This window comes from Microdochium trichocladiopsis (genome assembly GCF_020744255.1).
Source record: "Microdochium trichocladiopsis strain MPI-CAGE-CH-0230 chromosome Unknown B0I36scaffold_8, whole genome shotgun sequence".
Lineage (NCBI taxonomy): Eukaryota > Fungi > Ascomycota > Sordariomycetes > Xylariales > Microdochiaceae > Microdochium > Microdochium trichocladiopsis.
In genome coordinates this window covers 1,288,469-1,315,122 of record NW_025763551.1, presented here as the reverse complement: position 1 = coordinate 1,315,122, position 26,654 = coordinate 1,288,469, and the positions used below count along the sequence as shown (strand labels likewise).

General features: G+C 56.3%; 8 protein-coding genes across 8 annotated transcripts; 4 read left to right on the top strand and 4 right to left on the bottom strand.

The window, feature by feature from the left end:
• The first annotated feature begins 3,203 nt into the window (after positions 1-3,203).
• On the top strand, positions 3,204-3,498 carry B0I36DRAFT_329845 (uncharacterized protein). The gene has a single exon (XM_046154763.1). The coding sequence runs from the start codon at positions 3,209-3,211 to the stop codon at positions 3,416-3,418; it is 210 nt and encodes a 69-aa protein (XP_046009301.1). The 5' UTR covers positions 3,204-3,208; the 3' UTR covers positions 3,419-3,498.
• A 2,100-nt stretch (positions 3,499-5,598) lies between these two features.
• Positions 5,599-8,330, bottom strand: B0I36DRAFT_386421 (uncharacterized protein). Its single transcript, XM_046161111.1, has 2 exons — positions 7,404-8,330; positions 5,599-7,330 (listed from the first exon to the last, which is right to left on the bottom strand). Exons 1-2 carry the CDS (start codon positions 8,017-8,019, stop codon positions 6,045-6,047), a joined length of 1,902 nt encoding a protein of 633 aa, XP_046009300.1. The 5' UTR covers positions 8,020-8,330; the 3' UTR covers positions 5,599-6,044.
• A 1,626-nt stretch (positions 8,331-9,956) lies between these two features.
• B0I36DRAFT_329839 (60S ribosomal protein l30-like protein) lies at positions 9,957-11,049 on the bottom strand. The gene is made up of 3 exons (XM_046154762.1): positions 10,741-11,049; positions 10,586-10,674; positions 9,957-10,380 (listed from the first exon to the last, which is right to left on the bottom strand). Exons 1-3 carry the CDS (start codon positions 10,880-10,882, stop codon positions 10,282-10,284), a joined length of 330 nt encoding a protein of 109 aa, XP_046009299.1. The 5' UTR covers positions 10,883-11,049; the 3' UTR covers positions 9,957-10,281.
• Positions 11,050-11,228: 179 nt separating this feature from the next.
• B0I36DRAFT_329837 (60S ribosomal protein L10) lies at positions 11,229-12,542 on the top strand. The gene is made up of 3 exons (XM_046154761.1): positions 11,229-11,382; positions 11,726-12,110; positions 12,173-12,542. The coding sequence occupies exons 1-3, from the start codon at positions 11,338-11,340 to the stop codon at positions 12,400-12,402; spliced, it is 660 nt and encodes a 219-aa protein (XP_046009298.1). The 5' UTR covers positions 11,229-11,337; the 3' UTR covers positions 12,403-12,542.
• Positions 12,543-13,706: 1,164 nt separating this feature from the next.
• On the bottom strand, positions 13,707-14,385 carry B0I36DRAFT_329834 (uncharacterized protein). Its single transcript, XM_046154760.1, has one exon. It carries the CDS (start codon positions 14,364-14,366, stop codon positions 14,082-14,084), a length of 285 nt encoding a protein of 94 aa, XP_046009297.1. The 5' UTR covers positions 14,367-14,385; the 3' UTR covers positions 13,707-14,081.
• A 27-nt stretch (positions 14,386-14,412) lies between these two features.
• B0I36DRAFT_329833 (uncharacterized protein) lies at positions 14,413-16,644 on the top strand. Its single transcript, XM_046154759.1, has one exon. The coding sequence runs from the start codon at positions 14,601-14,603 to the stop codon at positions 16,347-16,349; it is 1,749 nt and encodes a 582-aa protein (XP_046009296.1). The 5' UTR covers positions 14,413-14,600; the 3' UTR covers positions 16,350-16,644.
• A 1,793-nt stretch (positions 16,645-18,437) lies between these two features.
• Positions 18,438-21,506, top strand: B0I36DRAFT_247928 (uncharacterized protein; the record flags this gene model as incomplete). Its single annotated transcript, XM_046150345.1, has 2 exons — positions 18,438-21,083; positions 21,120-21,506. 2 exons carry the CDS (start codon positions 18,438-18,440, stop codon positions 21,504-21,506), a joined length of 3,033 nt encoding a protein of 1,010 aa, XP_046009295.1.
• A 1,712-nt stretch (positions 21,507-23,218) lies between these two features.
• B0I36DRAFT_351992 (uncharacterized protein) lies at positions 23,219-26,017 on the bottom strand (the record flags this gene model as incomplete). Its single annotated transcript, XM_046157065.1, has 3 exons — positions 23,219-23,916; positions 24,025-25,129; positions 25,208-26,017. 3 exons carry the CDS (start codon positions 26,015-26,017, stop codon positions 23,219-23,221), a joined length of 2,613 nt encoding a protein of 870 aa, XP_046009294.1.
• Positions 26,018-26,654: the final 637 nt, after the last annotated feature.

Sequence of the window (26,654 nt, the reverse complement as noted above, 5' to 3'; positions counted from 1 at the left end):
ACGCGGCCTGATGACAGTACTGCTGACATGTCCTTGACAAGAGGACCCATGGCCAGGATACCCCTGCCTGCAGCGGCGCGCGCGGCGTGGCATCGTGGCCCTCGGGGGAAGCCTGCATGGCCCGACGCGGCGTCTGGCGCCAGGAGAAAAATAGACTGGTGTAGGGCATGCCCGGGCCTGTCAAGCCGTTGTGCATGCTCGCCAAGTAGGTACCTCGGCCGGCGCTGGTAGCCTGGCCTGGAATGCTTTGTTGGCATCATCACAGCCCTGGAGCGCTCCATCGCTGAAGGGGGGCTGTGGCGGCGCCCGCAGGCTCCAGCCCGGGCCCGTTGTTCATGCGTACGCCTTCCTTGAGGCCCAGGTGTCTTTCAGCCACACAGGGCACTCCCACCCAGTCCGCCTCTGGCTCGTCCCAGTGCCTTGTGAGTCTTCCGTGAGCCAGTAGGACAGAACCGCAGTCTCTCCCTCGGCTACCAGTCAGTGGGCGGCCCATGTGCGCCTAAATGCACACACGGGGTCAGGAAGACAGAGACAGCTCCTGGCAGCGGGACGTTGCACGACAGCAGCATCGGATCGGGCATGACAGCTTTGGAGGGGGTTGTCGTTGTTATTCCAGGCATTCTACGGCACGGGCAATGAATGGTGCCTGCCTGTCAGTCGGGGTCTGACAGCAGTTCTGCTCTGACCGGTCTGGGTCAGCTGGACAGGATCGACTGAGGGATGACGTGTGGCTCAAACGGCCTGCGCTCTCGCTCCCACCACCGCCACAGCTCGCCCACTCTCACTCCGCGCCGGTTCCGATGCCTTCAGCCAGTGATCGATCTTTCCACAGTCCCAGCCAACATTAGCGACTGTTCTGGCACCCTCCAAATCCAACTTCCCACAGGCCGGGCCTGAGGAGCGAACTTCTGCGTCCACCCACTTCGCTCGCTTGCTCCATCACCCCGCAGCAGCGAGGAGATTCTGGCCCTTGCCTGGATCGATGAAATGTACAACCTGACTTCCCAGGGCCACGCCACCGGAATCATGCTGTCCAGCTCGTGACTCACCCAGCCTTTGTGCTCCCCACGGGCAGCTCGGTGATACAAACAGCAAGAGTCAAACAACGGATCCAGACAGGCTGCCGAGCCGTCTTGTCTATCTGATACTGTGTGCAACGCAAACGGCCCCGGGCCAGATTTGTGCGGCTCTTGCTCTTGCCAGTAATTAATCACGGGATTGTTTCTAGAATTGCGGTGAGGCGTGCATTCTCTCCAACCACTGGCAGGGTTCGGTGGCTCGTCCCTTGGATACAAGCTCCAGAACCCCATGCACCAAAACTGTGATATCCACATCGTGGGCCCTTTTGGAAGTTCCAGTGCCCTCATGCCGCTGAGTCGTGTCTACTCCGCTTACCAGGATCGAGAAGTCTCAAAAGTGCCATTCGTGGTGGGAGGTGCCGAGGGAAGCACCCGAATCGCTCAGGGCACTGGTCTGTCTGGGATCATCTGTCGACAAGCAACAAGGGGAGCCACGGCTGCCGTCCTTGATGTTGGCATCGCCGATGACAAGAACATGACGGGCTGGTTCTAGCAAGCATTTTGGCGACTAGCTAAGAGTCTGGCACAGAAGCGGACTATTTGCTCCCTTCATGGACGCACCACGACCTTCACAGGGCAACGAAATTACGTGCATCCTCATGGCCCAGGGATGGTCCTGCCGACTGCACAAATTGGGCATATCTAGATGCTGCAACGTCCCGACAGTGGCGGCGCTGTCTAACGATAATTATTCTCTTCTGACCCATGCGGCCTGAGTGATCTCCTGGCCTGGCCGAGCCACTCAGTCGCCTAAGGAGACACAATACGGCTGAAAGCGGCGGCAATGCACTCGGGCCTGCTGCACAGGGTTTGCTAGCACAAAGCCGAACCGGTTCGGGTCGCGCGCTCCTTCACCACCGAGCAATTATGAAGTCCTTCGTACAGGATACCAGGATTTCCTGGTTCCAAGGCCGGACAGCAATCAAAACTAGACCCGACGTGGCTACGCTCCCCCGCGGAACGCATTCCGGCACGAGTTAGCACGAGACTAATGGAACCTTGGGCCCGGCGCCCAGGATACCACGAAGGGCGCTAGAAAGCGTCATGCTTCCTACCAACGGTCGATCGACTTTGCTGGGCCTTTTTTTCCCCCAACGTGGCAGTCCAGGCAAATTACATGCGTGAGCACGGTCTTCTTCAGCGCCGTCACGTGCTACCTCATGGGTCGCAAGCTGGCCATGGAGCATAGCATACTTGTTGACAATCCTCTTTTGACATTGACATCAGGCTGCCTGGCTAGCCCCTATTCGCTTTGGGAGCGTCGCAGTAATCCGTGTTCCCTAATTTGGAAGGCTCAGGCTCTTGAACCTCCAAGGCAGGCAACCATGATCGTCGCTGATGGGCAAGGGGGCTCACAGCGGCTGGCAGGGTTCTGCAAACAGGCGCGTCGCATGTTCATAGGGACGGGAATAGAAGCAGCCGAGTGCCGGAGAGATCGAGATGGCAATCACGCAACGAGAGCAGGTTGTGAATGAATGCGCTTGAGGGGTTGCCATGCAACAGCTTTGCCTTGGAAAATTTCACAGACAGCGAACAGCATCTGGACACAGATGCGTATAGAGAGATGTGCCTCGACCTTTTTTGCACGCGCTCCATTGGCAACACCCACTTCTTCTTCTGACTTTTGTAGTCTGTCATCTGACGACGAGTTCTGTGTAACAAGGCTCTCATGCTACCTCCAATATGGACGCTGAAACGAGGTGGCTTGTCTGCCTACCTCGGCCTCGGGGTCGTGTCACGCGCCGTTGATGCTTTCAGCAATAACTCACATGTCTTGGTGTAGAGCCTCCCTCGTTCCTCGATGAAACTCTGCTTTGATTTGCGACTCTGAGACGACTGGGATGGGGGGAGGATACAGTTGCTACTCGCTCGCGTCTGCCTAGCGACCAAACGATGCCGCCGCCGCCACCACCACATCCAAGCGTTCCAACACAACTTGCAACCTTCGAAACAGGCTTTGCGTTGTGGCTCGTGGTGTCTCTGATTGGTCGCAAAAATACAGGATTCCGACCAACGGGCGTGGTCGCCTTCTCTGAGCCGCCCACCAGCTTTGGGGGTGGCTGAGCCCTGGCTACGCTAAGAAAACAGAAAAAAAATGCACAAGGCGTTCCGAGGAACCAGTCTGACACATGCATCGCATCGAGGCAGCATACAATTTGAAGATGATAATAACTAGCCCATGCGACGTTGGGGGTACACTGATTAGGAATCCCAGCCAACGCACGTCAGCTGCTGCGATGCCCTCGCTTGCTTGCTTGCGCTCGACTCTGACGGCGGCGGCTGACAGGACGAGGGACGGCCCGCGTGGGGCGCGCTGCGGCAGGGCGTTCTTTCAATAAGCGCACACACACACACACACACACACTGACAGACACATCTTTGCCAGGGCGTTCTCAAGGGGGTAGTACTTATCACAGATGTCAGATTCTCTTCGGTAGAACAGGCCACGTGCATGGAACTTTCCATTTGGTCAGACCAGGCTTAGCAAGGAAGTACTCAGCTAGTAATCCCCCCCCCCGAGGCCTCAGGTAAGAATTACTGGAGCGAACGAGATGCAGAAAATAGAGCTTCAGTGATGGAGGAGGCATCGAGGCTGAGTCTTGGTACTTTCATCACAGGCTCGATTCTTCTTAGTCTACGCATCAGCAACAGAAAGAATAATATCCTTGACATGTGGCCCCCCCCCGGGACCGAAGCAACAGATCATGTGAGCAAGGCGATGCAAGAGCAAGAGAATGCCTCGCCTCCATCCCACGCGCCGTCACAGAGAGAGTGTGCTTTTGTTATTCGCTCTTGACCCCAGGGGCATGCGTGGGAGCAGCAGGCCACTGAAGAGCCGCCAGCGCATCGGTCACTTGCTCACTTTTGCTTACAGGCGGACCCCCAGACTGCACTCAATCCCCATGCAACGGGCAACCTTGCGTGGGTGGTGGGTTGGGCTTTTTGGGGGTCAGTGGTCCGTCATCCAGCCAGCCAGCCAGTCAGTTACCTTATGGTAGTCAGTCATCTGCGCAAAAGGCCTGCGAATACTGGACACACGCACGGTCTCTCCCTGTGCTTGGAAGCGGTGGAACCCTCAAGCCACGTACGTGCCTGTCTCGCTGTGCCGCAGTAGCAAACTCGCTTTTGATCACCCCCCCCCCCACAATACCACCACATCTGTCCACAGCCCATACACACAACGAAAGGATACAATACTTGGGCGATGATCATCAGCCTGCAGAGTAAAGCTCTGGTTATTAGATGGTAAGCTGCAGAAGGCGCCAGATGCCCAGGTCATTGTAGTTTTTTGGTTTTTTTTCTTGGCCGCGCGTGCTCGATGCAAAGCGATGTGTGACCACCACACCATTGGGCCTGTATGCTGTACGACCTGGACGGTAAATGGGCAGGCTGAGGTATCAGTCAGGCTCGCATGCTTGAGACTAGCAATCTTGTGTGTGTGTGTGTGTGTTTGCGTGATCAAGGAAACGACGGAGATACGTCGCTTGCCGACTTCTGCTATTACTCCCTGACGCTCACTCGCCTGGGGATGTACCTGTCTGAGGTCTTCCAATTATCTCAAGTGCTCTAGATGCCAGAAGTGAATATCACACCGGGAGGGGAGGGGGGGTGGTGGTTCCGTCATGCCGCGGTCGCTCTTCACGCAAGCAGTCTCAGTTTCAGGTAGAGCGCTCTAGTGCAATAAGAACTTATGATGTGAGGTAGCAGGGAGGTTTCCAGTGGCGTATGCTGCGTAACGGGCTGTTTGTACGAGGCATTCCTTTGCCAAATTGTCACAGTCTTACATGCCCTCGGACGCACCCGAACAGACGCTGTGAGATTTATTCAGTCGTGCCTGGCAGGGACCCTGGAAAGACCGCGAGACCAACTTCTCGAGTCTCTTGCTCCGCAACAGGGTTGTTGCCCATGCTAGTCCCATACGCAGAGAGAGAACCACTAGACTATTGTTCTATGCGAGAAGACGGGTTGCTTTTGCATGGCATCCCATTCCCCATTGCCCAGATCCTGAGAAAAGGTGTATCATGTCCCGGCTTGTGACGAGCATTTACGTCCCAAGTCGACGCAAAATCTCCAGCACACTCGGATGCCCTTGGTCCACTGACGCTGGTGACCTTCTCTTCTTCGAGGGGCGCTCTCCTTTCGTTGCGTGTGGATGGTCTTTGATGGTGGCTGTCATCCGCGGGGCCTCACGGGGACCTTGTGGACTGTTGACCATGGACCGTGGACATCCAGGGATGAGATGGGGAGTTTAAAGCTACGGAACCGAGATATGTAGTCCTGGGAGTGATGGAAACACGGACCGCGGAGCACTGGTCGAAAAAGGAAGAAACTTATCTGGTCCTCGCATACGGGCAGCGTCTAGCTGGGCACATCGTGCTTGATACATGAATTAAAAGGATCACATCTCCCACCTCTCTCGACGATCTGCAACTCCCCGTGCAAACAACTGCTAATGTCACGATGGGAAGCATAATTCGTTGCTCTCAAGAGAGCTAGGAAACATCCAAGCGGGACGCGATCGCGAAAATTCAAAGACTCTTCTCTATTGAGGCACCAGGCCATCGTCTCATGCTCGTAACTACTCAAGAAAACTACTACATAACGTGAAGAATGGGTTTCTCTCGAGATATATCTCTTCATGATGATGCTCCCTCCCCAATGATACCCCCAAACGCCGATTTCCAGATGGTTTTGAACCCCCTTTATTTGGTATTTAATCGAGGAGAGAGATATCGTTTTCCATGAATGGTCCCTTATGTCGTCAATGTCGCTATCATTTCGTGCACTGTTCGTAGCTCAGAGGCTACTCTGACATCCGTGTCGGATGTTCCATATGGGTAAAGAACATGACACCTTTCATGAAATATCCACCAGGCACAACGTCATGCCATCGAGAGTCCCAATGCATAAAACCCTTCGCAAATGCCGCCTAACGCTGAAGATGGCTAACCAAGCATGATGAACTTAGCCGCTGTTGTTGGCACCCCAGCCGGAGAACGAGGGAAGCCAGCTGGCGCGCTTGTTGTCGGTCTTGGTATCGGTCTGCTCCTGCACAAGGCGCAGCGGCCTTGGCTTGTTGCCAGTGAAGGTGGCATTGCCCTGCTTCTCGCCGCCATTGAGCGTCCGGGGCGGGCTCTGCGTCGTGCTTGACACGCCATCGCCGGCCACAGACCCAGAGTCGCCACTGACGCTGCTTGTCTCGCTACGCATGCCGGGGAAATTGCCAGCGCTGGGAGCTCCGTTGCCCGCATACGAGGCGGTACGCGACGAGCCCGAGGCGCCCGAGAAGAAGGTCTGCGAGTGCCGAGGGTTGCTCAGCGTCGGGCTCAACGGGCCGTCAGGGCCTTTGTACATTGCGTTCACGACGCCTGCGGCACCAACAAACTGCTCGCTCATGGGTCGGGGTCCGCGACGAGTGCTTTGCGACCGTCCCAATCCTATAGGGATGCTCGGAGCCGTGTCAGGGTTGTTGTGAGCCGAGTTCTCCTTGGGCATCGAGTGCATCAAGGACATAGGCCGTGGCTTGCGAGTATTACCGCCTCCGATGGCCATGGACTTGGCCCGCTGCAGCAGCGACGGCACGCCGGATATCTCAGCTGGGGGTGCAGGCAGCTCCTTGTGCACATTGCCGGCCTTGCCGGCGCCCTCGGTCGAGGTGTCGAGGATGTGCTCGAACTCCTGGTGCTGCAGGAGTCGCTCAATGATCTTGTTGATGTACAATGTGAGCGCCTTGTTCTGGTCCTTGAGCATTCGCACCTCGTTGTCAAGGCGCCGGGCAGGCTCTTCCCCAATGTGAGAGTGCGCGTCATCTTCCGACGCCGCACCAAGCTCATCGGCGAGGCTGCCTGGTGTAGTGGCCTCATCCGCGCCGCGTGTGCTGGGACGGCCTTCCAGGGCACTCAGAGCATCATGGTTCGTCGAGACGCCCATGTAGTCGAAATCGCCCTTGCCGAAATCTCCATGGAGAGTCTTCTCCTGCAGGAGCAACTGGTACGATTCATTGTCCTCCATCAGTCTCGCATTCGCCATGCGAGCCTCCATTAGTAGCCGCTCGACTTCATGGACACGGCCACCACCTTGGTTCTCAGTCTCGACGAGCTTGATCTGGGCCTCGGCCAACTCAAGACGTAAGGACTCAATGAGCTTGTCTTTCTGCAGAAGAAGCTTCGAGTTGTTCCGAGAATCGCTACGGTTGATGGATGACGGAGGAGCAAAGCCTCCACTTTCTAGGCTGGGGGAAGGGTGAGCCGCTACAGAAAGGGCTGGTCAGCAACGAATCACATGTAATCGTTTATCCTCCCGCGCGTGAGAATGACAGCTTACATTGCCTCGAGGGCCGGTACTCATCATCAGCATTGCGTTGGTTGAGTGTCTCCTTGAGCCTGTTGATGACGGCCTGCATCTCCTCCTCGCGGGTCGCCATCTCCTCCTTTTCCTTGAGGATGGAGCTCTTCTCGGCCTCGTAAATGGTCTCCATCTCGCGCATCTGGCGGGCAGCCTCGCGCTTCTCGTTGCGAAGAGCCTCAAGCTGCTCCTCGGTCTCGTGGACCTTCTCTTCGAGCTGTGCGTGCTCCTTGAGGGCCTCGTCGAGGCGGGCCTGAAGGACCTCTGCTTGTTTCCTGTACTGCTCAGATGTGGTGTCGGCGTCCTGGTGGCGCTTCTTTAGGTCTTCGATGAGGGCGACGGTTTCAGCGCGGGCCTCTGGGTCCATCATCTCCGTGGCGTTGCTGAGTGACATGGACGAGGCACCCCGCGCAACACGTTGGGCACCGGGTGTACCAGCGCCGCGGATGGATCTTGTGCGGCTGGGCGTGGAGACGGCGGGCGATGTCGGTGTGGCAGAGCGAGCCTGGCGTGAGGGTGATGTGCTGCTGCTGCTTTCTGTAGACGAGAGACGGCCTACACCCGAGGCGACGGGCTTCTTTGTGGCGGTGGACATGGCCGCTCGATCCCCTGGAATGCCAGGACGCTGCTGTAAGAGTAGATCGTGCGGGCGGCGGGCGTGCGGGCGGGCGAACGGACAGGGCGAGTGGCTGCCGTGGTCGTGAGCAAGGAAGTGGGTGTGTGAATGTGTGACTGCGTGTGCGTACAAAGGTACCAGCAGCAATCGGAAGAAAGGTAGGTCAGGAGTCCCAGTCAAGACCCGCCAAGTTCGAGGGCAGTGGCAGAAACGGCTGTTGGTGGTGTGTCTGGTGGCGGAGGGATGCTTGGAGATGGGCGAATGCAATGTCCCGGGGTGGGTATTTCCTGCGCGGGCTTGCCATTTAGTGGGGGAATGGCAAAGGAGTGCCCTGAGTTGGAGCTGAAGCCGGTGCGCATGTCAAGGGAACGTCCCCTGGCCTAATTTACACGCAGGGCAGGGGGCTGTGGTGCGGCATCTACTCCAAGCACGCACACACACCGCGCGGTCAGTGTTGTTTACAGCATGCCATGGGGTACTCAGAACGGTCTCAAAGTCTGATAAGCTTGAACTCTACGTACGTGTGTCACGGCATGTGGTACTGGCTCTTGAGTACGCAATCCCTTCGGCCGTCCCAGTCACATCCACAGCATCGAGTACACACAACCTTGAATAGTAGGTGCCCGTGCCATGAGCTGCAGTTGCATGAATTTCCTTGGCCGCATTGACTGCATGCGGAAACGCTGGGCCGCTCCCGTAGAGAACTAATTAGCAGGGCTACGCAAGGCAAGGGACAGGCATGTTCCTCTCGCACGTGGTAGCCCATCGCATCTTCAAATGTGGACGAGCCAAACAAAGGTTGGAGTAAACAAGAACGGAGAGACGGAGTGAAGTGGGCGTACTCAGTTCATCGAGTACTGTGCTATTTTTGCTTTGCGAGCACACCACGTTGGTCCATCAGGTCTTGCTCGAGTGTGAGTGGCACCCCCATGGCGCAGGCTGGCGGTCAGCCTTGAAATGTCTGGTTGCGGCCTGCCCAAAAGCCAAAAGCAGCAGCTAGTTCTGACCGCTTCGTATAACCAGAAAGACTTCGACGTGATAAGTATGAGACATTATCCATTCCACGGGAACTCAGGAAGACCCTTGATGAGAACCCTGGATGTAGTGTACAGCTACCAGCATGTCATGGTACCACTCTCAGCGCAAGTCAACGGTGTGTTCCGGGTCGACAGACACTACACATGGGGACGTTCGTGTTTGTGAGCACAGAACGCCATGCCTACCCTCGAGCGTGGTAATTAGACCTGCCTTGCTGTCGCCAATCGGTCGTTGGCTAGAGGTATATTCGTGCACGGCCGTGGGAAGCCACACCCGGTGTCCAGTTCTGCCCATGTAGTTAATAGCAGGCGATGAAAGTTGAAACCCACTAGTTGGGATGTGAGCCATGCAACACTGAGCTTTGCAAAGGTGCCCACGCACTGCCACGCGATGTTGCATCTGCGGACATACAGAGGCCTCTGCTTTGTTTCCATACGAAACGAGAGCACGAGCGTGGCCAATTAATCTGCCACGTTCCGAGGTCTTAGCTGTGGTTGAGAGGGCTGCGTGGTTTGCATGAGCCATCGATTTGAGCAGAATTCACGGACCCATTGTGCGTGAAGCACAAAACCCTTGGCACCAGCACCCACTACAGAGACCTCTTTGTGTTGTGGCAGACTATTTCTTGCGCCATCACTTGAGTAGAGTTGCCTCAATACGCAGTCGAAGCCCAGGCGGAGCTAGAGGTGGACGCAAAGTATGGTTAATCACAATGAATACTCAACGACGGCCAGCGAGCTTCACGCCACACAACGGCCCAACGTTCGCGTTCCACTAACCGAAAGATTGGTTGACCCATCATGCTCGAGGCGGGTGTCTGACTAGCAGCCTCGAGTGATACGCAAGTCACATTGCACTGAGCATCCACATCATGCACAGCCAACCACATGGTACTTCAAAAATGATCCAATTGTCAGGGGTATCACTTGTTTTTGTATTCCTCATCTGAGGACTTTGTCGATTTTTATAACGACACTAGGCATTGGACTAGCTATTGAGTGGAGGAGAGTCCCAGGACATTGCTACTCGTCGGATTGTCTGCCCACGATGCGTCGCGCGGCGTGCATGTCTGCCAGCTGGCTCGCATGACTGGTTTGCGAAATATCCCAAATCCCATTTTGTTTCACCGTGACCCGGATGCCGAAACGCCGTCATAAAACCATGCAGTCGTGCCTTGCCTCCCAGCTACGAGCTAGAGACAATCTAAGACTGCTGGTCGGCGAGGATGTCGGAGTCACCAGCGTCGAGAATGGACATGGTGCTGCAGCGGAAGAGCTTACCGCAAGCGGTACCGAGCTCGATCTGTAAGAGGAAGAAACATGTGTAAGCCAGGTGTGTTTACCCTCCAAAGTCTACAGGAGACTTTTTCTCGGGGTACAGCTCTTGACCAGAGGTCTCGAGCTGGTGCACAAGGGCAGTGCGTGCGTGGGGAGAGCATGAGCAGAATTGCATGCTTTTCCCATCACCGCACGCCGCACGCTTGCGCGAAAGGTTGTATTATACTTACGTTGGTGCCGGAGAAGTGGTGGACGGGAGTCTTGGACAGCATGGAGTAGTACTCGAGCTCAGACTTGCGGAGGGGAGGGGTGTTGCCAGCTGAAGATGATGTTAGCATTACTGGCGACCAAGCCTACGGACCAGTTTCCTGGAGATCCCACATACCAATGATGACGAGCTTGGCCTTGCCGGTTCTCAGGGCCTTGAGGGTGGACTTGTAGCCGAGAGACACCTTACCCGACTTCATGACCAGGGCCAGACGGGAGTTGATGCTGTTGGCATCCTTCTTGCTCTTCTTGGGGGCCATTGTGTCGGTGTGTGATTGTCGAACCTGACGGATGTCGTGTCGTTTGGTGGTGGGTTGATGGTTGAGCAAGCAGATCGAGAGACTGTCGACAACTTTTCTGCAGAGTTCTTCAATGACTGCGCAGACCCACGGCTGCGGGCCCCAGTCGCCTAATTCCGACCTGCGATCCGAATAAAAAAGTTGTGCCCTAAGCACCCACTCCGTTCCAGTGTGCGAGGTGGGAAAGGTGGGCAAGGCGGGAAAGACAGCACGGACCACCTCCAGAGTCTGACAAAGCCGTTCCCGCCACCACATTGGCCACCACATTGGCCGGTCTGACTCTTTTTTGCTTTGAAATCAAAAGTGACGGGACCCTCTTTGCCCGCGCCTCTCTCTTAAGAGTGTTTGGCCTGCTCCCTGTCGACATCACCACCAAACGAACACCACCCAAAGCCAACCACCAGAAATCCGTCAAGATGGCTCGTCGTCCCGCGAGATGCTACCGCTACTGCAAGAACAAGGTGAGCACGCAATTTTGGCGCCTTCCCGTCGACCACCGGCCAAGACGACGAATCGCACAAAAACGCACATTTCTGCTCGAGCCACGGATTGGACAGGCGGGAGGAATATGAAGAACGGCACCAGGAGAGGGATTATCGTGAGGGGCACAGCAGCAACAAAAGACTCTCGCACGTGTCTCACGACCGACACCCACTCCGACTGTTGATATTCACACCCGCCTCCAACCACGAAAACCTTGCTGTCCACAGCTCGAGCAGACTTTGCGTCATGATGCGCTCCGTCATGGTCGCTGGTTCGACACAATGTTCAAACGACGTGTTACTAACAGGACTTCTTTGGTAGCCGTACCCTAAGTCGCGGTTCAACCGTGGTGTCCCCGACCCCAAGATCCGCATCTTCGATCTTGGCCGCAAGCGCGCGAAGGTCGATGACTTCCCTCTCTGCATCCACATGGTCTCCAACGAGTACGAGCAGCTGAGCTCTGAGGCTCTCGAGGCCGCCCGTATCTGCGCCAACAAGTACCTCGTCAAGTACGCCGGAAAGGAGGGTTTCCACATGCGTGTCCGCGCCCACCCCTTCCACGTCGTCCGTATCAACAAGATGTTGTCTTGCGCTGGTGCCGATAGACTGCAGACCGGTATGCGTGGTGCCTGGGGTAAGCCCAACGGCACTGTCGCCCGTGTCAACATTGGCCAGATTCTCCTCAGCGTCCGCACCCGTGACTCTAGTAAGATCTCCTCTCGAAACTCGGATTGCGTGCAAAACAGAGTGCTAACCGCCCATCCACAGACCGTGCCATCGCTCTCGAGGCTCTCCGCCGCTCCATGTACAAGTTCCCCGGCCGCCAAAAGATTATCATCTCCAAGAACTGGGGTTTCACCCCTCTCCGCCGTGACGAGTACCTGGAGAAGAAGGCTGCTGGCCGCGTCAAGGTCGACGGTGCCTACGTCCAGTTCCTCAGCAACAAGGGCAAGCTCGCTGACAACATGCGCCGCTTCCCCGAGGCTTTTGCCGAGTAAAGGAGGTTCACATGCGTTTTCAAGTTGTCACACCACATACGGGATGAGGAAATGGCGTCTAAATGGTCTCCATAGCACTGCTACATGAGAATCAATGGGAACTTGCATTTGAGAAACAGTGCAGCCGCCGTTCACTCAATCTGCCATGTGTTTCAAAGTGACATGACGTGCTGAGGTATAATCACGCAGACCGCTTGCTTTCCGGATATTGCGCCAGTTCTATGGGAGGGCTGAGTCTGTGTTTGTCCACCTGCTGCTTGAGCCAGACTCTTCGGGATGATGTAAGGTCAACGTTTTCTGACTTGAGCATACATACGACACATGGGCGCAAGTTGGAGTCGTTCGGAATCAAAACGTAGACACGCTGTGGGTATAGCCATCTTCTGCGAGCATGAGGTTGGGTATTTCGCCCTGCTTCTGGTGGCCACGATTTCAGTCGAGCTAACAGACATCATCGCTACTACAGCTTGCCACGCGAAAGGGGTGGCGATGATCTCATTGGAAAAGAAACATAGTACTGACTTGCCGTGGATGCTGACTCAGTGGATAAAGCTGCTCCATGGCGCAGATGAGGCCGCGTGCTTTAGTCGTAAAAGTGGCAAAGAGGAGGCAAGCACTTGAGGACATGAAGACTAGTCTCCGCCGCGATATGCTGTCCTGTAACGTGGGAATCCCCAGGTTGCATTTTATTTTACTGGCAGCGGCAAGCCTTAGACAGGATGTCCAGCGATTTGTGCCTTCAGAGGTAGTTGTCTGATCAGACATATGCTGCCACCATCGACCAAGCCATGCCCGCCGTTCAGGCCCCTCACTTATGGCTCCAAGAGCTGCACTTTCGACAGAGTACGAGGATGGGAGTTGCGCAACAAGCAATCCCACCCTCCCGTTTACCTAGGGAGTTATTTGGCCGGGCCGAAGGAATTCCGTCACACCGCTTGAAGGTACAATAAATCTGCGGAATACGAACGGCAGATCATGCCGCCTACAGATCTGTTGTGCGTTGCTGGATTTGGCATCTTGACAAGTCATCCTTCCCGCATGGGAAACGCGGGACGATTCTGGCAGGGCCTGACCACCCCTCCGCCTTGCGAGATGTCGTAATCGTGGCTTCAATATATATTCAAACGTGTGCCATCTTCAGGCGGGAAGAGGCTAGAACTAAGATAAGGCCTGATCGGGCCCCCCGAGTCAGCTGACCGCGTGACGGCCTGCCGCGAGATCATCAGCGAGATACAACCTTTGCTGGGCTCTGCGCAAACAGGGCGAGCCATCGCATCATGGCATCATCCGCCAGGGTGGTGGGGGTCCTCTGGTACAGCCAGGTCGAGGACGCTCGCGCTGAGCCCGGCGCGTCAGAGAGTGGCCTAGCGCCTCTGCAAGGAGTCGATGGGTGGTGTGTCACAACAAACCTGGGCACCCTCTCATTCGTGCTGCTCAGTGATCCTTTGTCACCTTGGCAGATCTGGCGGCTTCCTTGGTGGTCCTGGGTGCCGATCCTGCGAGTCGGCTGGCCTCTCGAGGCTTTGGGCTGGTTGGTCATCCTGACGACCCCCCCTCAACGCTTTACGCCCCCGTAGCCTATTTCCTGCTGGCTGGTCGTCGCTCTCGATCTCTCTTGTAAGAGGCCACGCGCGACAGTCCAACTCAGTCATATTCATCCTGCCTCTATGTATATCGCTTCAGACATGGCCTCTCTGGTCAATACACTTTGACTTCAGTAAGACCCGAAGCCCGCGCCCCGGAGTCACCGCCGTCTGCCCACGATAAAGCACCGGAACGAGGCCTCCGCACCCGAGAGTCAGTGCCCGACCAACAGTGACGGAGTATCCTTCGCAGAGCGCGCAATCAAGCCTTGGGCCGCCGAGACCCTGACAGCGCGCTTTGTTTGGGCCTGGTCCACCTTGACATCTCCACCTCCCCCAGCCCGCCGCGATCGCACCTTGCGACAGGTCAAGTGGGCCCATCTCCTTATCAAGTGACGCCTTCTCGGGCTACTCCTCCCCACGCCGCCATTCTCGCATCGCTGCCAACAACGTTTCCGTTGTTTCATTGTTCCTCCTCTCAACAAACCCCTCCCTGCCGGATCGCACAGTGCCTCATCCCACTGGGATCGTTCCCGGTCGGGCCTCTTCACCTTCATCGTCCTGCCTTTTCGTATCCTCCTGCCCAGGTAGACAATCTCGGCGCCACTCGCGAAGATGGCGTTTCATCAGCAGACGCGCCCGGCCTTACAGAGGGGTTACCGGCCGTCTGCGGTCCAGGACGAAACTGTCGTCCCGACTCAGGCTACTCCCAACACCATCGAGGAGTCGCAGACCTGGGTCCTCTTTTCGCCACCGACCGAGACCGGCACTACATCGTCCTATCTCACTGGTACTCACGCAAGTAATATCACACCTGGCCGCTCGCGACTGAGCGATCTAGGTAGCCTTCGTACTTTCTCACAGGCAGATACGCAAGATCCCTCCGCTAGCCTGGTCGACCATCTGGATGTAGAGGAGGAGGACGATGGCGAGCTTGACAGCCTGGACAGTCACCTACCAGAATTCCGTTCCACACCAGACCTCTTTAGCTCATCACAGGCACACCTCGCCCCTACTCCTGTCGTTCCTGCCCACGATGGCCTCGGATCGTTTCGACTGGATCAGGACTTTATCAGCCCCGAGATCCAAGATCGACTCTATGCATTTGAGCAATACAACCCCCGACGCATACGCAGGCGGCGTGAGAGCCTTGAGCAGGCGCAGCTCCAGAGTGGACTGGAAGCCGAGCAAGCTGCCGAAGTCGAGAAGATACGTCGGATAGAGTCATGGCGTTTAGAGCAGAGCCGGCTTCTGCTCGACGAGGTCCAAAAGGAGACACGGAGGCGGCGGCGGTCAAGTGAAGCGGCGGCAAGGACATGGCCAAAATCGAAGACTCGAGCCGAAGAGATTGCCGCATTCGAAGCGCTGGGCGACCTGACAGACGATGCTATTGACAACGGCGATGACTGGCACGAGCAGACTTCTCCTGACCAAGACGCAGGGCCGGAGAGCGTCTGGGGTCGCATCACGCGCAAGGTCATTCGTGACATTCTGGGCATTGATGACAAGATGCTGTCTGTGCTCATGGGCGAGACCTTGGCAGATGACGAAGATCTAAGCTCAACACCACGAGCATCAGCTCTGGCGGCAGGCACGCCTAGCGCGGCTGAACGGCCTGCCGAAAGTCTGCTGGCGCAGATGAACTGGCAGGATCGAGCTCTAGAGCGCATAGCCAGAGAGCTCGGCTTGCTTGTGCATCAACTGTCCGAGCACCCAGGCGCGTTTTCGACATTCTCTCGCGTGCAGCACATTCCCATCCCGTATGCCGGTTTGCCGGCGATACCCGAACGCGTGCTGACCCCGGAGCCCGTTATGAACGTTCCGGCTGACGCTTCCATTGCAATGCCTGAGTTCAAACCAACTATTGGCAATCAAACCCAGCCGATCAATGTGCCTGCGAGCCGAATCGCGCCTCACACCATCCCGCAGAACTCGAACGAGAACAGTGGTGCCGCCTTCACCCAAGAGGAGTGGGAGAAGGACCTGGACATTCGGCTTGTATTCCGATATCTGCGGTCCAGGTTCATGTCGCGCTCGAGCGGAAACAACGGTTTATCTGGCAGCTCGACCCTGAGCACATCGAGCTCGCAAGATAATGCGGCCAAAGCTGCCAGAGTCCGACAGCATCATCCGCTAGTGTCACGAGCACGGCCCGCTGAGAGACGGACCTTCAAGGCGGCAGGACCCGCCAGCCCAGTCCTCTTTCGCCCCGCGTCCAGCTGTGCTAGCCAGAGCACGCGCAGATCGGTGAGACGAGGTAGTGGTTCGTCTTCACGCCACTACTGGGATATCGGTGGCTCAGTTGGCACGAGAAGTTCCATCGTAGCCCCCACGGGGCCGATGGGCAGCTGGGGTGAAGTCTAGAAGGAATTCGCTCAGCTACAACCTCAGCGGCCGAGGCTGGCTCGATTTGACAGTGTACATTACGCCGAGCACATGCAGATACCTCCAAGTCATCTGGTGTGGCGGCATCATATTTCGGGATCTGGGATTGATTTCACTATACACGGCGTTGTAATGGGAGCGTAAAGGGGTGGACATGAAGGGATGATATACGCAGAGACATTAACATTTACACACATATCATTGCGAGCATACTGGCATGGAGCATTACCAACAATTATCATTCATTAATAGGCCAACGGGAAGCAAATAACACACGTGCGTGTCGTCTCAATCCATCATCCGAACATCGAAGCCAGACCAGTATGGCTGTCAGGACGTGCATGACTCCATCCAATATGCGAGACGTGAACGTCGGAATTTTCATGTATAGAAGTCGTTGGCCTCATTGAGAGCCCTGGTCAGAAGTGAATGCTTCAGGGGTGACGAGCTTTGAGTAAGGCAATCTGTGTGTCGTTTCCTTGTCTTTTGCTGCATAACGCTAGGCTTCAGGTTGAGGAGGACCCTGCCCCACGCAAGGGACTTTCCGGGTGAATGGCAGTGGTCTGGAGGTCGTTGTGAGCCTGCTCGTGTGCATGGTGAACGGCGCTGTGGGGCACCAAGTCCCGAGACGAGAGGCAGGGTCCAGTCAGCCCTGCTGCTGCAGGCGGTGTACGACAGCGCGACGACTCGGATAGGTACTTTGCGGCACGGCCCACGATGAACAACTGCCTCGAGACGGGTGGGGTGCAGCCTTGAGTTCCAGCCCAGGGATGTGTGGATGTGTCTAGTTGGGCCGTCTGGCCGGGTTTGGGCGTGAATGAAGCCAATAGGAAGCGGTGCCGCCCACAGCACAACAACAACTCGACACGTCTTGCTCGCCTCCGCCTTGTCTTTGCTTTTCTTGCTTCGACCGGATCGGGACGCGTTAAGTGGCCAGTCGAGGTCTTGAGGAACCCCCCTCCCTTTCCTGCGTAGTGAGACGAGGGATGGGATGGGGAGATGGTGGAGGCCATGACACTAACAAGCTCCTCATGGCTTGATGCAACCACTTACTCGTGCCACTGCAGAATCTGGAGGTTGTCTCGCGAGGCGGCCGCGCCGGTGCGGGCGGGCTTTGTCTGAAGAGGGCTGCCATCCCCGCGTGTTTGGCTGTATATTCTGCTGCTGCAGCCTGTAGGCAGGGCTTGACGTGATATCAAACCTCTGCTCGTGCCTGTGCTGGAATGTGAAGCACATCACAGGCAATGCTATTAAGCTTCATCGTGAGGCTATAGTCACTACTAGCATGCATTTATGCATGCGGCTGTGTCCATGCTCTGAGCCCAAAGGGGAGGTGCCCGTTGCACAATCCCTATTGTCTGCCTGTAGCGCCCGCACTCAAACTCACTTCGGGCCAGTCACGGGTCGCGCGCGTTGGGAGCCTGACCCCACTACCACCTCCTCCACACCTGGGTGCTTCCCGCACCTGCACTACACCTCCCTCTAGCTGCCGCTCCGATCTGGCGTCCCTCGTCCTCCACCTCCCACCCGCGAAACCCTGGGACTCGACCTTCTTTTGTCTCGTCAATCCGCCCTCTTCGACCTCTGCACAAAACGGGGCCCCAGCGCTTGACGAGACCTGCGAACAGCGGCCGCATTGGGAGACTCCGTCGCGTCACCACAACATAATCAAGAGGATATATACCAAGCTCCTGGCAGCATCTGCAGCCTTGTCCCTCTGCCACACCACGCGTGGTTAGTGCTCTGGCTGCCTGGACTCGACCGCTGGACATTCTCGTCGGAACACAGCATCGCACGGTCCGGTGGTGCTAACCAGCAGCAACAGCAATGTACTAGATTGTCGCATCGCGGCCCAGCCCTTGCCTGGTCGGGTCGCCTACCTGGGATAACCGTGTCCTACACAGACGAGAGTCGCCCGTCACCACTTCCGCCCGCGTCTTGCCTTCTGTATAAATACCAACCGTATCGCCCTGCCTCCGACCAGACCAGCTTCCTGCCAATTCTTGCTCTCGAAACACCACCGCTCCAATCAATGACCCCACGCAGCCTCGCGCCCCCCAGCACCCGATGGCAGGCCTCGCCCCCGATGCCGCCATCGCGAGCACATCTTTCTTCAATATCTTCAGCGATGCGCCTTTCCAGATGAATGCACCGGCATTGCCTTCAGGCGCTTGCAACTTCACGGACCTGAGTCATGGTCCCAATGGCCCAAAATGTGGATGCCGTCGGTTCTGGAGTCGCGCATCGTCTGCTGGCTTTAATGGCGCCAGCCCAGCTGGAGAGAACGGCGCCGACGCGGCTGACCAAGGAACGTGGTGTATGTGCTCGCATCACGCTTGTTTCCATGACGATGTTCGTGAAGCTCCGACTTCTGCGGTCGTGCCCGTTAGTCCCGGGTATGCTCTAGCCTATGGCCAGGAGAACGAAAGGCCTCGAGGCAATCGCGAGCCTCTCACTCCCGTGCTACCTGAGCTTTCCTTCGCGTTACCATCAAAACCATGCCCGCCAAGCCAGTTCGAATCAACAAGTCATCAAGAGAGGAGATCAGACATGGAGTATCCGATGCACAGTAGGGCACATACGCCGCCGCAGGCTGAGGCACCTATGCCGCAGCTTTCATCTCTCCCAGATACCCAGGTCTGGACAGATTATCTCAGATCACAGCCAGACCCGGCCAACTTATTACCTCCGATCCCCAGCCAATGCATGATGCCATCGCAGCCTAGCTCGACAACATCTTCAGTCCGAAGGGAATACTTGCGACCGTTTCAAGGAAAGGGACTCCAGACCTTTAATGGACCTAAATCGCGCCTTCAAGAGCCGCCATTACTGGCGATTGAGGCCACGGGGGATCAAGAAGATGATCATCACAGCACAATTTCAAATGTGAATGCAGATGACCAACAGACTGTCACCAACACTCCACGTTCCACGCGGACCCTCGAGGCTCGCGATCAGCCCAGTCAGCCGCCGCCCTTTCCAGGCTTCTTCAAGGACACACTTCAACAGCTTACATCGACCGTGCACGGACATGATCAGAGGCTGGAGCGCCTCGAGAATGTGTCGTTCACTGCTGACAATCACGACGAATGCGTGGAGAAGCATGACCAAGCCGATCTGCGAATGACCGAGGTTGAATTTCGTGTCGGTGAACTGGAGAAGATGCTCAATGAATCCAGCAAGGTGGACGAATCCACACAGAGCGTCTCGTCGCTGTGTTCTAGCAGCAGTGGCAGAATAATGGACCGAGGTGAGATCTGTAGTGAGCTGCGGGTCCTTCGGGCTGAGCTCAGCCAGCTCCGAACCCTGTCGTCGTCGACATGTTACACAAACCCTTGGGAGGTCGAGGTCGTGTTACTGCCTTTCGGTCTCAAAGGTGTCTGGATGGCGGCGCATGATTTCAGTACCCAGCGAGCTTCGAGCGGCAGCAACACAAACAGCATCAGCATGCCCCCAGACGAATGGACGCAACTACCCAGCAGCGGTCCAACATATGACCCGCAGAGTCCTGAGCTACCGGAGTGGGCAGGGCCCGAGTTGGACTCTGACTGGCTCCTGCCTCGAGCCGTCGCCCCAGATCGAGTGATAGACAAGAGACTACGAAGTAGGGGTCTGGTCAAGCTTGTTCAGGTCAGGGGTCCTGATGCCCGCAGTGTGCAACAGGCCATTACCGACGCCTTCGGTCCCTTGCTACGCACTCTCTCGCGGATGCAGGCCAAAGTCCACCATGGTTCGACTTACCACCATCGCGTCGCCAACTACCACGGCCTGCAACGATCTTGGGTTCCTCTGCGGAAGAAGCACAAAGACTCCAGGCTGCACTTCCTCGCGCCAGAGGAGATGGTCACACCTGTTGCCTGGAATGTAGAGTTCCTCACGTCCAGTGTTGTCATGAAGGCTACTGGTGTACAGAGGCTGTTCATAACACACCCCGAGTCATATGTTCAAGATCAGAGCGCGTACGACACCTGTTGGAGCTGGCAGCGGCTACGGGAGCTGAGCCGCGTATACCCAGATTCGCAAAGTAGCCAGGATGTGCCGGAGGCGGATGCGATGGAGGACTGCTGGGCGTGGACAGACCGACTCGATGAGCAATCGCCAAGTATCAACAGCTCGCAGTCACACCATCAAACTTTCAGTCTTCGGCAAGCGGCGCAGATTCGGTATCGCTCAGCATCACTGTCCTCGCAAGCACTGCTGACCAGCATCTCGAGACCGGGTTCCTCAATGCATGGACGGCGAGCAGCATCACCGCGGGTATCAATACCTCCGTTCAGAGACGCACGGAGCTCACCGGGGCCGCGGAGACCAGTATCCGTGCCTCCGCAATCGCAGTCCCTGGTCTCGCCGTTGATGCCGCCACATCGACGTGTGTCTTCGCACACGGCCATGCATGTCTCAGATCGTCGTCCGTCGCCCCTGACAGTTCGCCCAAGCATGTCAGCAGCTTACATGCACGCCGCGAAGCGGCATGGCACCAGGTCACCAGGACTACGGCAACGCCAGACACCACGGTGGAGCACGTCAAGTCCAAGCCCTATGCCAGATGCCTACCATCCTGGCCGGGCTACAACACCATTCTATGCAACACCGTATAGTATTGCTCCTATCGCGGAACATAGGGAAGACCGCGGCGTGGGTGGCCCAATCAGCGGGAGGAGACCAGTCCGAGATGTTGAAGTTTTCGAGGATCCTAGCGGTACAGGCGTGCCCGTCGAGACCGACGACAGCGAGTTCCGCGACAGCCAGATGCTAGACTACGACACATCATTCGAGCTCAACCAGAGCTTCCAAACCGACAGAAGCGACCAGAGCGGCTTCGACTCGTCACAAGACGCAGATGCACAGCGCCCACTCCCCGAGGACGAGCCGTGGCCTGGCATTGAAGATGCGGAGAACCGGGACCCTGAGTTACAAGGCAGCATGGACGGGGGGAGACAAACGAGCAGTGATTTTGGAGACGATCTCGACATTGATATACATGTGGACGAAGACGCAATGAGCGACGGCGAGAGTTCTGCCGTCAGCGACGCTTCGAGCGTGCCAAGCGAGTATCCCAGCACACAGAGAGCATGGACCACTGCGCCGGACGGCGCCTTTGCCGTATACGAGGACAAAACTGGCACCAAGGCTTGAGATGTCACCGACTGTCCGGGCTCATAGTTGTGCGACGATAACGAGCGAGATGAAGATGACCAGCAAGCGTTGCTTTGATATTGAAATTTCTGGATTTAGCGAGCTCCTGGCTTTGGATATTGTGCCACACCATCGTGGGGAAACCTGAAGGGTACTGGGGTTTGGAATGACCCGCCAGACTTCTGTTCAGTAAATATGTGTTCACACTTGAGCAAGGACTACGATGATTGGATTGTAAAAAGAAAAGAGAACCGGGTCAACGCCAGGAGGCTGCTATGGTATCTAGATTACTATACCTTCCAAAATCCGTCGCAACTTATCCTACCGATGTAGAACAATATATAAGCAGATACCACTCTATACAAGGCAGACAGTGCTAGAAGTTACATCCATGCCCCGAGGAAACATGCCAGAGTGAACTGCACTACCTCTTTGTTTTGGTTGAGTGCTAATATATACTCCATGCGGGATCACGAAAAAGCTCCACATCTCGTTCTGGATCAGGGCATTGTGAAGGCATGGTTTGATGATTGTTGATCTAACTATCGCGTCAATTCTGCTTGTTGTATCAGCTTACATTGGTGCTGTAGGAAGACATTCCAATTAATACTACTGCTGCTACCATTACTACTACTACTACATAGCACCGCGCCGTATACCTGCAATGAAGACAGTGTTGTTGCTTCTTTGTCAGGGTGGCAGGTTTGGCAGGTGCTTTGTGAGATGATGCATCCGGACATATACACACTTTCGTTTCCCTCCCCTTCCTCCACTTCCTTCCCTTCCCCAATGCCGCCCTTTCCCTTGACTCCCTTGTGTTTTCTTTTTCCCTTTCGACGCCTTTTTGCCGAGTGTTGCACACGAAGGGGGCTTGAGTAGGAGGCTTGGTTCCAGAAATAAGGGATGGGTTGCGAAGGTGTTTTGGTATTTTGCTGTTGTTTTTTTAGTTGTGAAATGGAGGAGGGTGGGAGGGGCATCTGTATGCGTGCATTGTCTGTCAAGACGGAGGGTGAGAAGAAGAAGTCGTCAGGCCATGTATCTCGCCGTCCCCCGTTCCCGTTCCTGTTCTTGTTGGATATAATCTTCAAGAAAGGTCGGGGTTGGTACACATAGATAAGGTAAAAGCTGCGCGCAAGGATCGGGCCGGGAAAAGTTAATGCAGAGAGGATGTGGATGACACGTGTCAAAAAGCATGAGCTCACAGTCAAGGAACAGAGGCATGCAGGCTTCCTTTCCCGTGTTGTGAAGTGCTCGCTCTTTTTGATCCTTGTTCCTTGCTCCTTTCTCCTTCGTTTCGAAGTGACGACCTCTCAGAACCGTGGCAAGTGGGGAAAGAGGGATGTGGCCGGTTTACTTTATAGCCGAAGTCTTTCGGTTGGGGTTTTGTCGGTATGTGTGTGTGTGTGAAGGGGTGTGTGTGCGTGTGGGCGTTGTATGCTTGTGCTAGGGCCTTGGAGTATATAAAGCTCTCCTGCTTCGTGATTGCATCAAGTGCCACTCTGTTCTCTTTGAGATGGCATGTTTGACCAGCAGGAAGATCAACCGTGGTCGCCGATACTGTCGACCATAGTCGAGTCAGGAGAAGTTGCGGCCGGGAGGCTAAGTCTAAGGCAGGAGCCATCCCGCACCATCAAGTGTCTAGATTCGTGCCGTATCTTGCAAGGCAAAAGGCCAGTGATCCAATCATGTGTAAGTGAGAGAAGTGGGAGCGTTTACCACTCCTTGTTAACGCCGTCGCCCTTGGTGCCGTCGCTCTCCGAGACGGAGCGCCAGGGGTTCCGGTTCTCGTGGCTGGCCCTAGCCTTGTTCTTACCCAAGCCGCTGCCCGTGGTGGTGGTGGCAATCTCTGCGCTCACGTTTCTCATGTTGTTGTGGCCGCCATAGCTCTGCTGGCTGCTGCTGCTGCTGCCCTGTCCACTGCCAAAACCGCCTCCAACTTGTGACGGCGCCTGGTTGTTCGCATGCTGGTGCTTGTCGTGGTCGTGAGCCACGTCTCGCTGCTGCCGCGAGCCGTGCTGCGCCTGACGAAGCACGGGGAACGTTGCCGCGCTTGCGGAGAAGGGCGGCCTGGTCGCCGACGACTTCCAGACCCCTGCTGGTGTGCCGCCGCCGCCGCCATGTCCTCTGAGGCTACTTCCGCTGCTGCGGAAGGGGCTGCCCGCGTTCGTGTTGCTCACCATCGATAGGCCGGTGGCAGTCAGAGGCGATGCGTTTGCCAAGGTCAGGGCATGAGCAGCGGGAGGCGGTGCGATGGGGCCGAAGCGTGAGGCGAAGGAGCCTCCTCCTCCTCCTCCTCCAGTTCGTCCGGTACTCGGGGGGTCTGGCATGCTTCTGGCCGCCCGTCGGGGGTCATGCTGGGTGTTCTGGATGGTGTGCGGGTTGAAGTTGGTGCGCATCATCAGGTGGCGGTCTGTAAAGCAATGCTTGTGTCAGCTCCGCATTCTCGACGCTTTTATTTCCTGTAAGAGCTTTCGCTGAAATGCTCGAGCCACAGGAAAACGATGGGCATAATACTCACCATCTTCATCACGACTGGTGGCAGACACTCCGCCACGACTACGGTCACCAGCGTGCATGCCAGCCGGACCCTGCGAGGTCGGCACACTTTGGACAATGCCGCTTCCTATGAATGAAGGCATGGGGCCAAAGTGCTGGTGCTGATCCCAATGCCCTTGGTAACCTCTGCGAAGGGGTAGATCGGAGCCGGGAGCGCTCTGTCCATAGGACATGGCGCCAGCGTTACCGTTGGGGTTGTTCCCATGGCCATCGAGGGTCAAGTCGTCCTCGTCGTAGGCGCCTTGTCCTGGGCTTTGGACAAACTGTGGCATTGTGTAGTACGATCCAGACAGCCCTTGAGTCGCGGGTTGAGTTGCAGAAGGAAAAAAAGCAGCGGTGTTGCTGACAGCGCCGCCAGTAGCAAGGGCTTGCGGCCCGCTGTGGTTTGCGACGGGGTAGTTTCCAGCGTTGTCCGGCATGGGCAAGTAGGATGGGGCTTGTTGCTGATGCTGGAATTGCTGTTGGTTTTCGCCAGTGCCACCGAATGGGTGCTGAGCCAGCATGGCAAGATTGCCCCGGTCGTTGTTGTTGTTGTCAAATTCTGGATTCATCTGCAGTCCCTGAAGGGGCTGTGCCAGGTTGCCGATGTCCTGAGCACCACTCTCACACTCACCAGCCATCATTCCGGGCTGCAGCATGTACAATGGCTGCATCTGCTGCTGATATTGCTGCTGGTGCTGAAGAGCCAGGTCTCCGCCGTGCTTCGCCGCCTCGGCCTGCTGCTTCCTCCACCACGCAGGAAGGCCGTGGAACAAGCCCAGCTGGTGCTGCGTGGCCTTGTCCATGGGCATCTCGTGCTTGAACTTGCAGCCCTGCTGGGTGAAGGCGCACACACCCTCGTGCACCCACTTGTCGCAGTAGATCTTGACCCGCTTGTTGCTGTTGCGAGCTGGCGCCGTCGACGACGGCGTCGAGGCGTCGTTGTGGCGTGGTGCGTGCGTGCGCTGCTGGCGGTGATGTGGCTGCTGCTGGACAGTGTCGAGGGTGAAGTGGTCTCTTGGTGATGGAAACGTAAGGACGCGGTTGGTGGTGGGAGTCGTCGTTTCGACAATGCTATCGATCGTGGACTGTGTGTCGCACAGGTATCGTCAGTTTGACAGAATCAGCGGGCAAGATATGGCGTGTCATTGGCTTCAGAGACTGACCTGCACATCACCAGCCAGAACTCTTTCACTGGTGGAGGAGCCGTCATGAATCTGTTGTTCAGAATGCATACATGTATCAGCATGCGCATCCGCTAACAGAAGCATTGGAAGAGGCACATGTTTCTCTGGTAAACGCTGTAGAAAAGGATTTAGACTTGCCTTCCAATTTCCAGCATTAAGCACACCCATCTCACCGCCTGGTGGCGCTGGAGCTGCAGGCTCGGGGAGCACAATCATGCCCAGACAATTCTCCTGAGTGGTGGATACGTTGTCTAGTGGTGGGAGCATGTCAAGAGCGACGAGGCGCGAGTACGTGCCGTTGCCGCGGTCGTAGCAATATGTATAGCTTGATCGGAGCTGTTGCTCGCTGACGAAGACGCTGATACCTCTCGACATCTCTGCGGCTTCCACTGGGACGGTTTGGGGTGGGACACCCACCAATGAAGATGGTGTCGCTTGTGAGAGATGTGGAATCATATTTGTGGGAGCAGCGCTGGACTCGGTTGGAGTTGGGTTGTCTGCTGTTGCCGGCGAGGGACATGGTGAGTCGCTGACTTCTTGCTTCTCGTCCTCGTCTTGTGTCGGAGCTGCTGGATCAGCGGCCCCATGGCCAGCTCGATTCATGGCAGTTTCCGTCTCGGCGGCAGAAGGGTGTTGCTCTTTGGTCGAGGATGATTCCTGGATGTTGATGGCGTCGTGTTCTTTTCGTGGAGACGATGATGACAACTTGGTCTGCTCCGGCTTTGGCGACGTCACAGGCAAGGAACCCTGAGCAGCGGAGAGGGACTTGGAGGCCAGTGGCGATTCCATCTTGCTCTAAGGGTTGCAAAGACTCTCAGCTCTTGAGAATATTGCGACTGCACAAAGTAGATGTCAGGGAGATGCTGGTCAGCGACGTTGTCTTGGACATGGACCTGGTTCGCAGCCTGGATGTGGAGGTGTGAAGTCGTGGGGGACAAATTTCCGTGACTCCTGGCGCAGGGATGGCTTGTCTATGCGTCTCGGATCCGGGGCTGCAAGCTTTCTGCCGGGGAAATCTGAGGCCTTGGTGAAGTGGTGGTGGGCAATTCGTCAAGGAAACCCTCGATGCCTGCGGACAGCGATCAGGGGTGCAGTATCTGGCGCTGACGACTCGGGCCAACGCCGGCAGACGTGCGCGAACGTGAGAAAATCGCAAAATATGAGCACTGCAGAGGTAAGCCGTCTCGCACATGAGTGAAATTTTGTTATGTTGCTGACCGAGAACAAGAGGGTCGCCCTGTGGCTTTGTTCCTCCTTGGTGGGCTTTGTTATCTTCAAGGTCCAAACAATGTGCCTGGCCACAACAAAGGCCAAGTGCAGTGGTGCTTGAAGCACAGCGTTGATTCTTCTATCAAGGCACCTCAGGGACCAATGATTCCCTTCATTCTGGACGCGAGGCACTAAGCGCAAAGTCGTGTCTAACATT

Bases quoted from the DNA above. Each gene is read 5' to 3' on its own strand.
- B0I36DRAFT_329845 (XM_046154763.1), top strand. From the start codon at position 3,209: ATGCATCGCATCGAGGCAGCATACAATTTGAAGATGATAATAACTAGC.
- B0I36DRAFT_329837 (XM_046154761.1), top strand. From the start codon at position 11,338: ATGGCTCGTCGTCCCGCGAGATGCTACCGCTACTGCAAGAACAAG. The intron at 11,383-11,725 runs GTGAGCACGCAA...CTTCTTTGGTAG, and splicing joins ACCGCTACTGCAAGAACAAG to CCGTACCCTAAGTCGCGGTT. The intron at 12,111-12,172 runs GTAAGATCTCCT...GCCCATCCACAG, and splicing joins CGTCCGCACCCGTGACTCTA to ACCGTGCCATCGCTCTCGAG.
- B0I36DRAFT_386421 (XM_046161111.1), bottom strand. From the start codon at position 8,019: ATGTCCACCGCCACAAAGAAGCCCGTCGCCTCGGGTGTAGGCCGTCTC. The intron at 7,331-7,403 runs GTAAGCTGTCAT...CCCTTTCTGTAG, and splicing joins GTACCGGCCCTCGAGGCAAT to CGGCTCACCCTTCCCCCAGC.
- B0I36DRAFT_329839 (XM_046154762.1), bottom strand. From the start codon at position 10,882: ATGGCCCCCAAGAAGAGCAAGAAGGATGCCAACAGCATCAACTCCCGT. The intron at 10,675-10,740 runs GTATGTGGGATC...CATCATCTTCAG, and splicing joins GGCCAAGCTCGTCATCATTG to CTGGCAACACCCCTCCCCTC. The intron at 10,381-10,585 runs GTAAGTATAATA...TTCCTCTTACAG, and splicing joins ACCACTTCTCCGGCACCAAC to ATCGAGCTCGGTACCGCTTG.
- B0I36DRAFT_329833 (XM_046154759.1), top strand. From the start codon at position 14,601: ATGGCGTTTCATCAGCAGACGCGCCCGGCCTTACAGAGGGGTTACCGG.
- B0I36DRAFT_329834 (XM_046154760.1), bottom strand. From the start codon at position 14,366: ATGGGCCCACTTGACCTGTCGCAAGGTGCGATCGCGGCGGGCTGGGGG.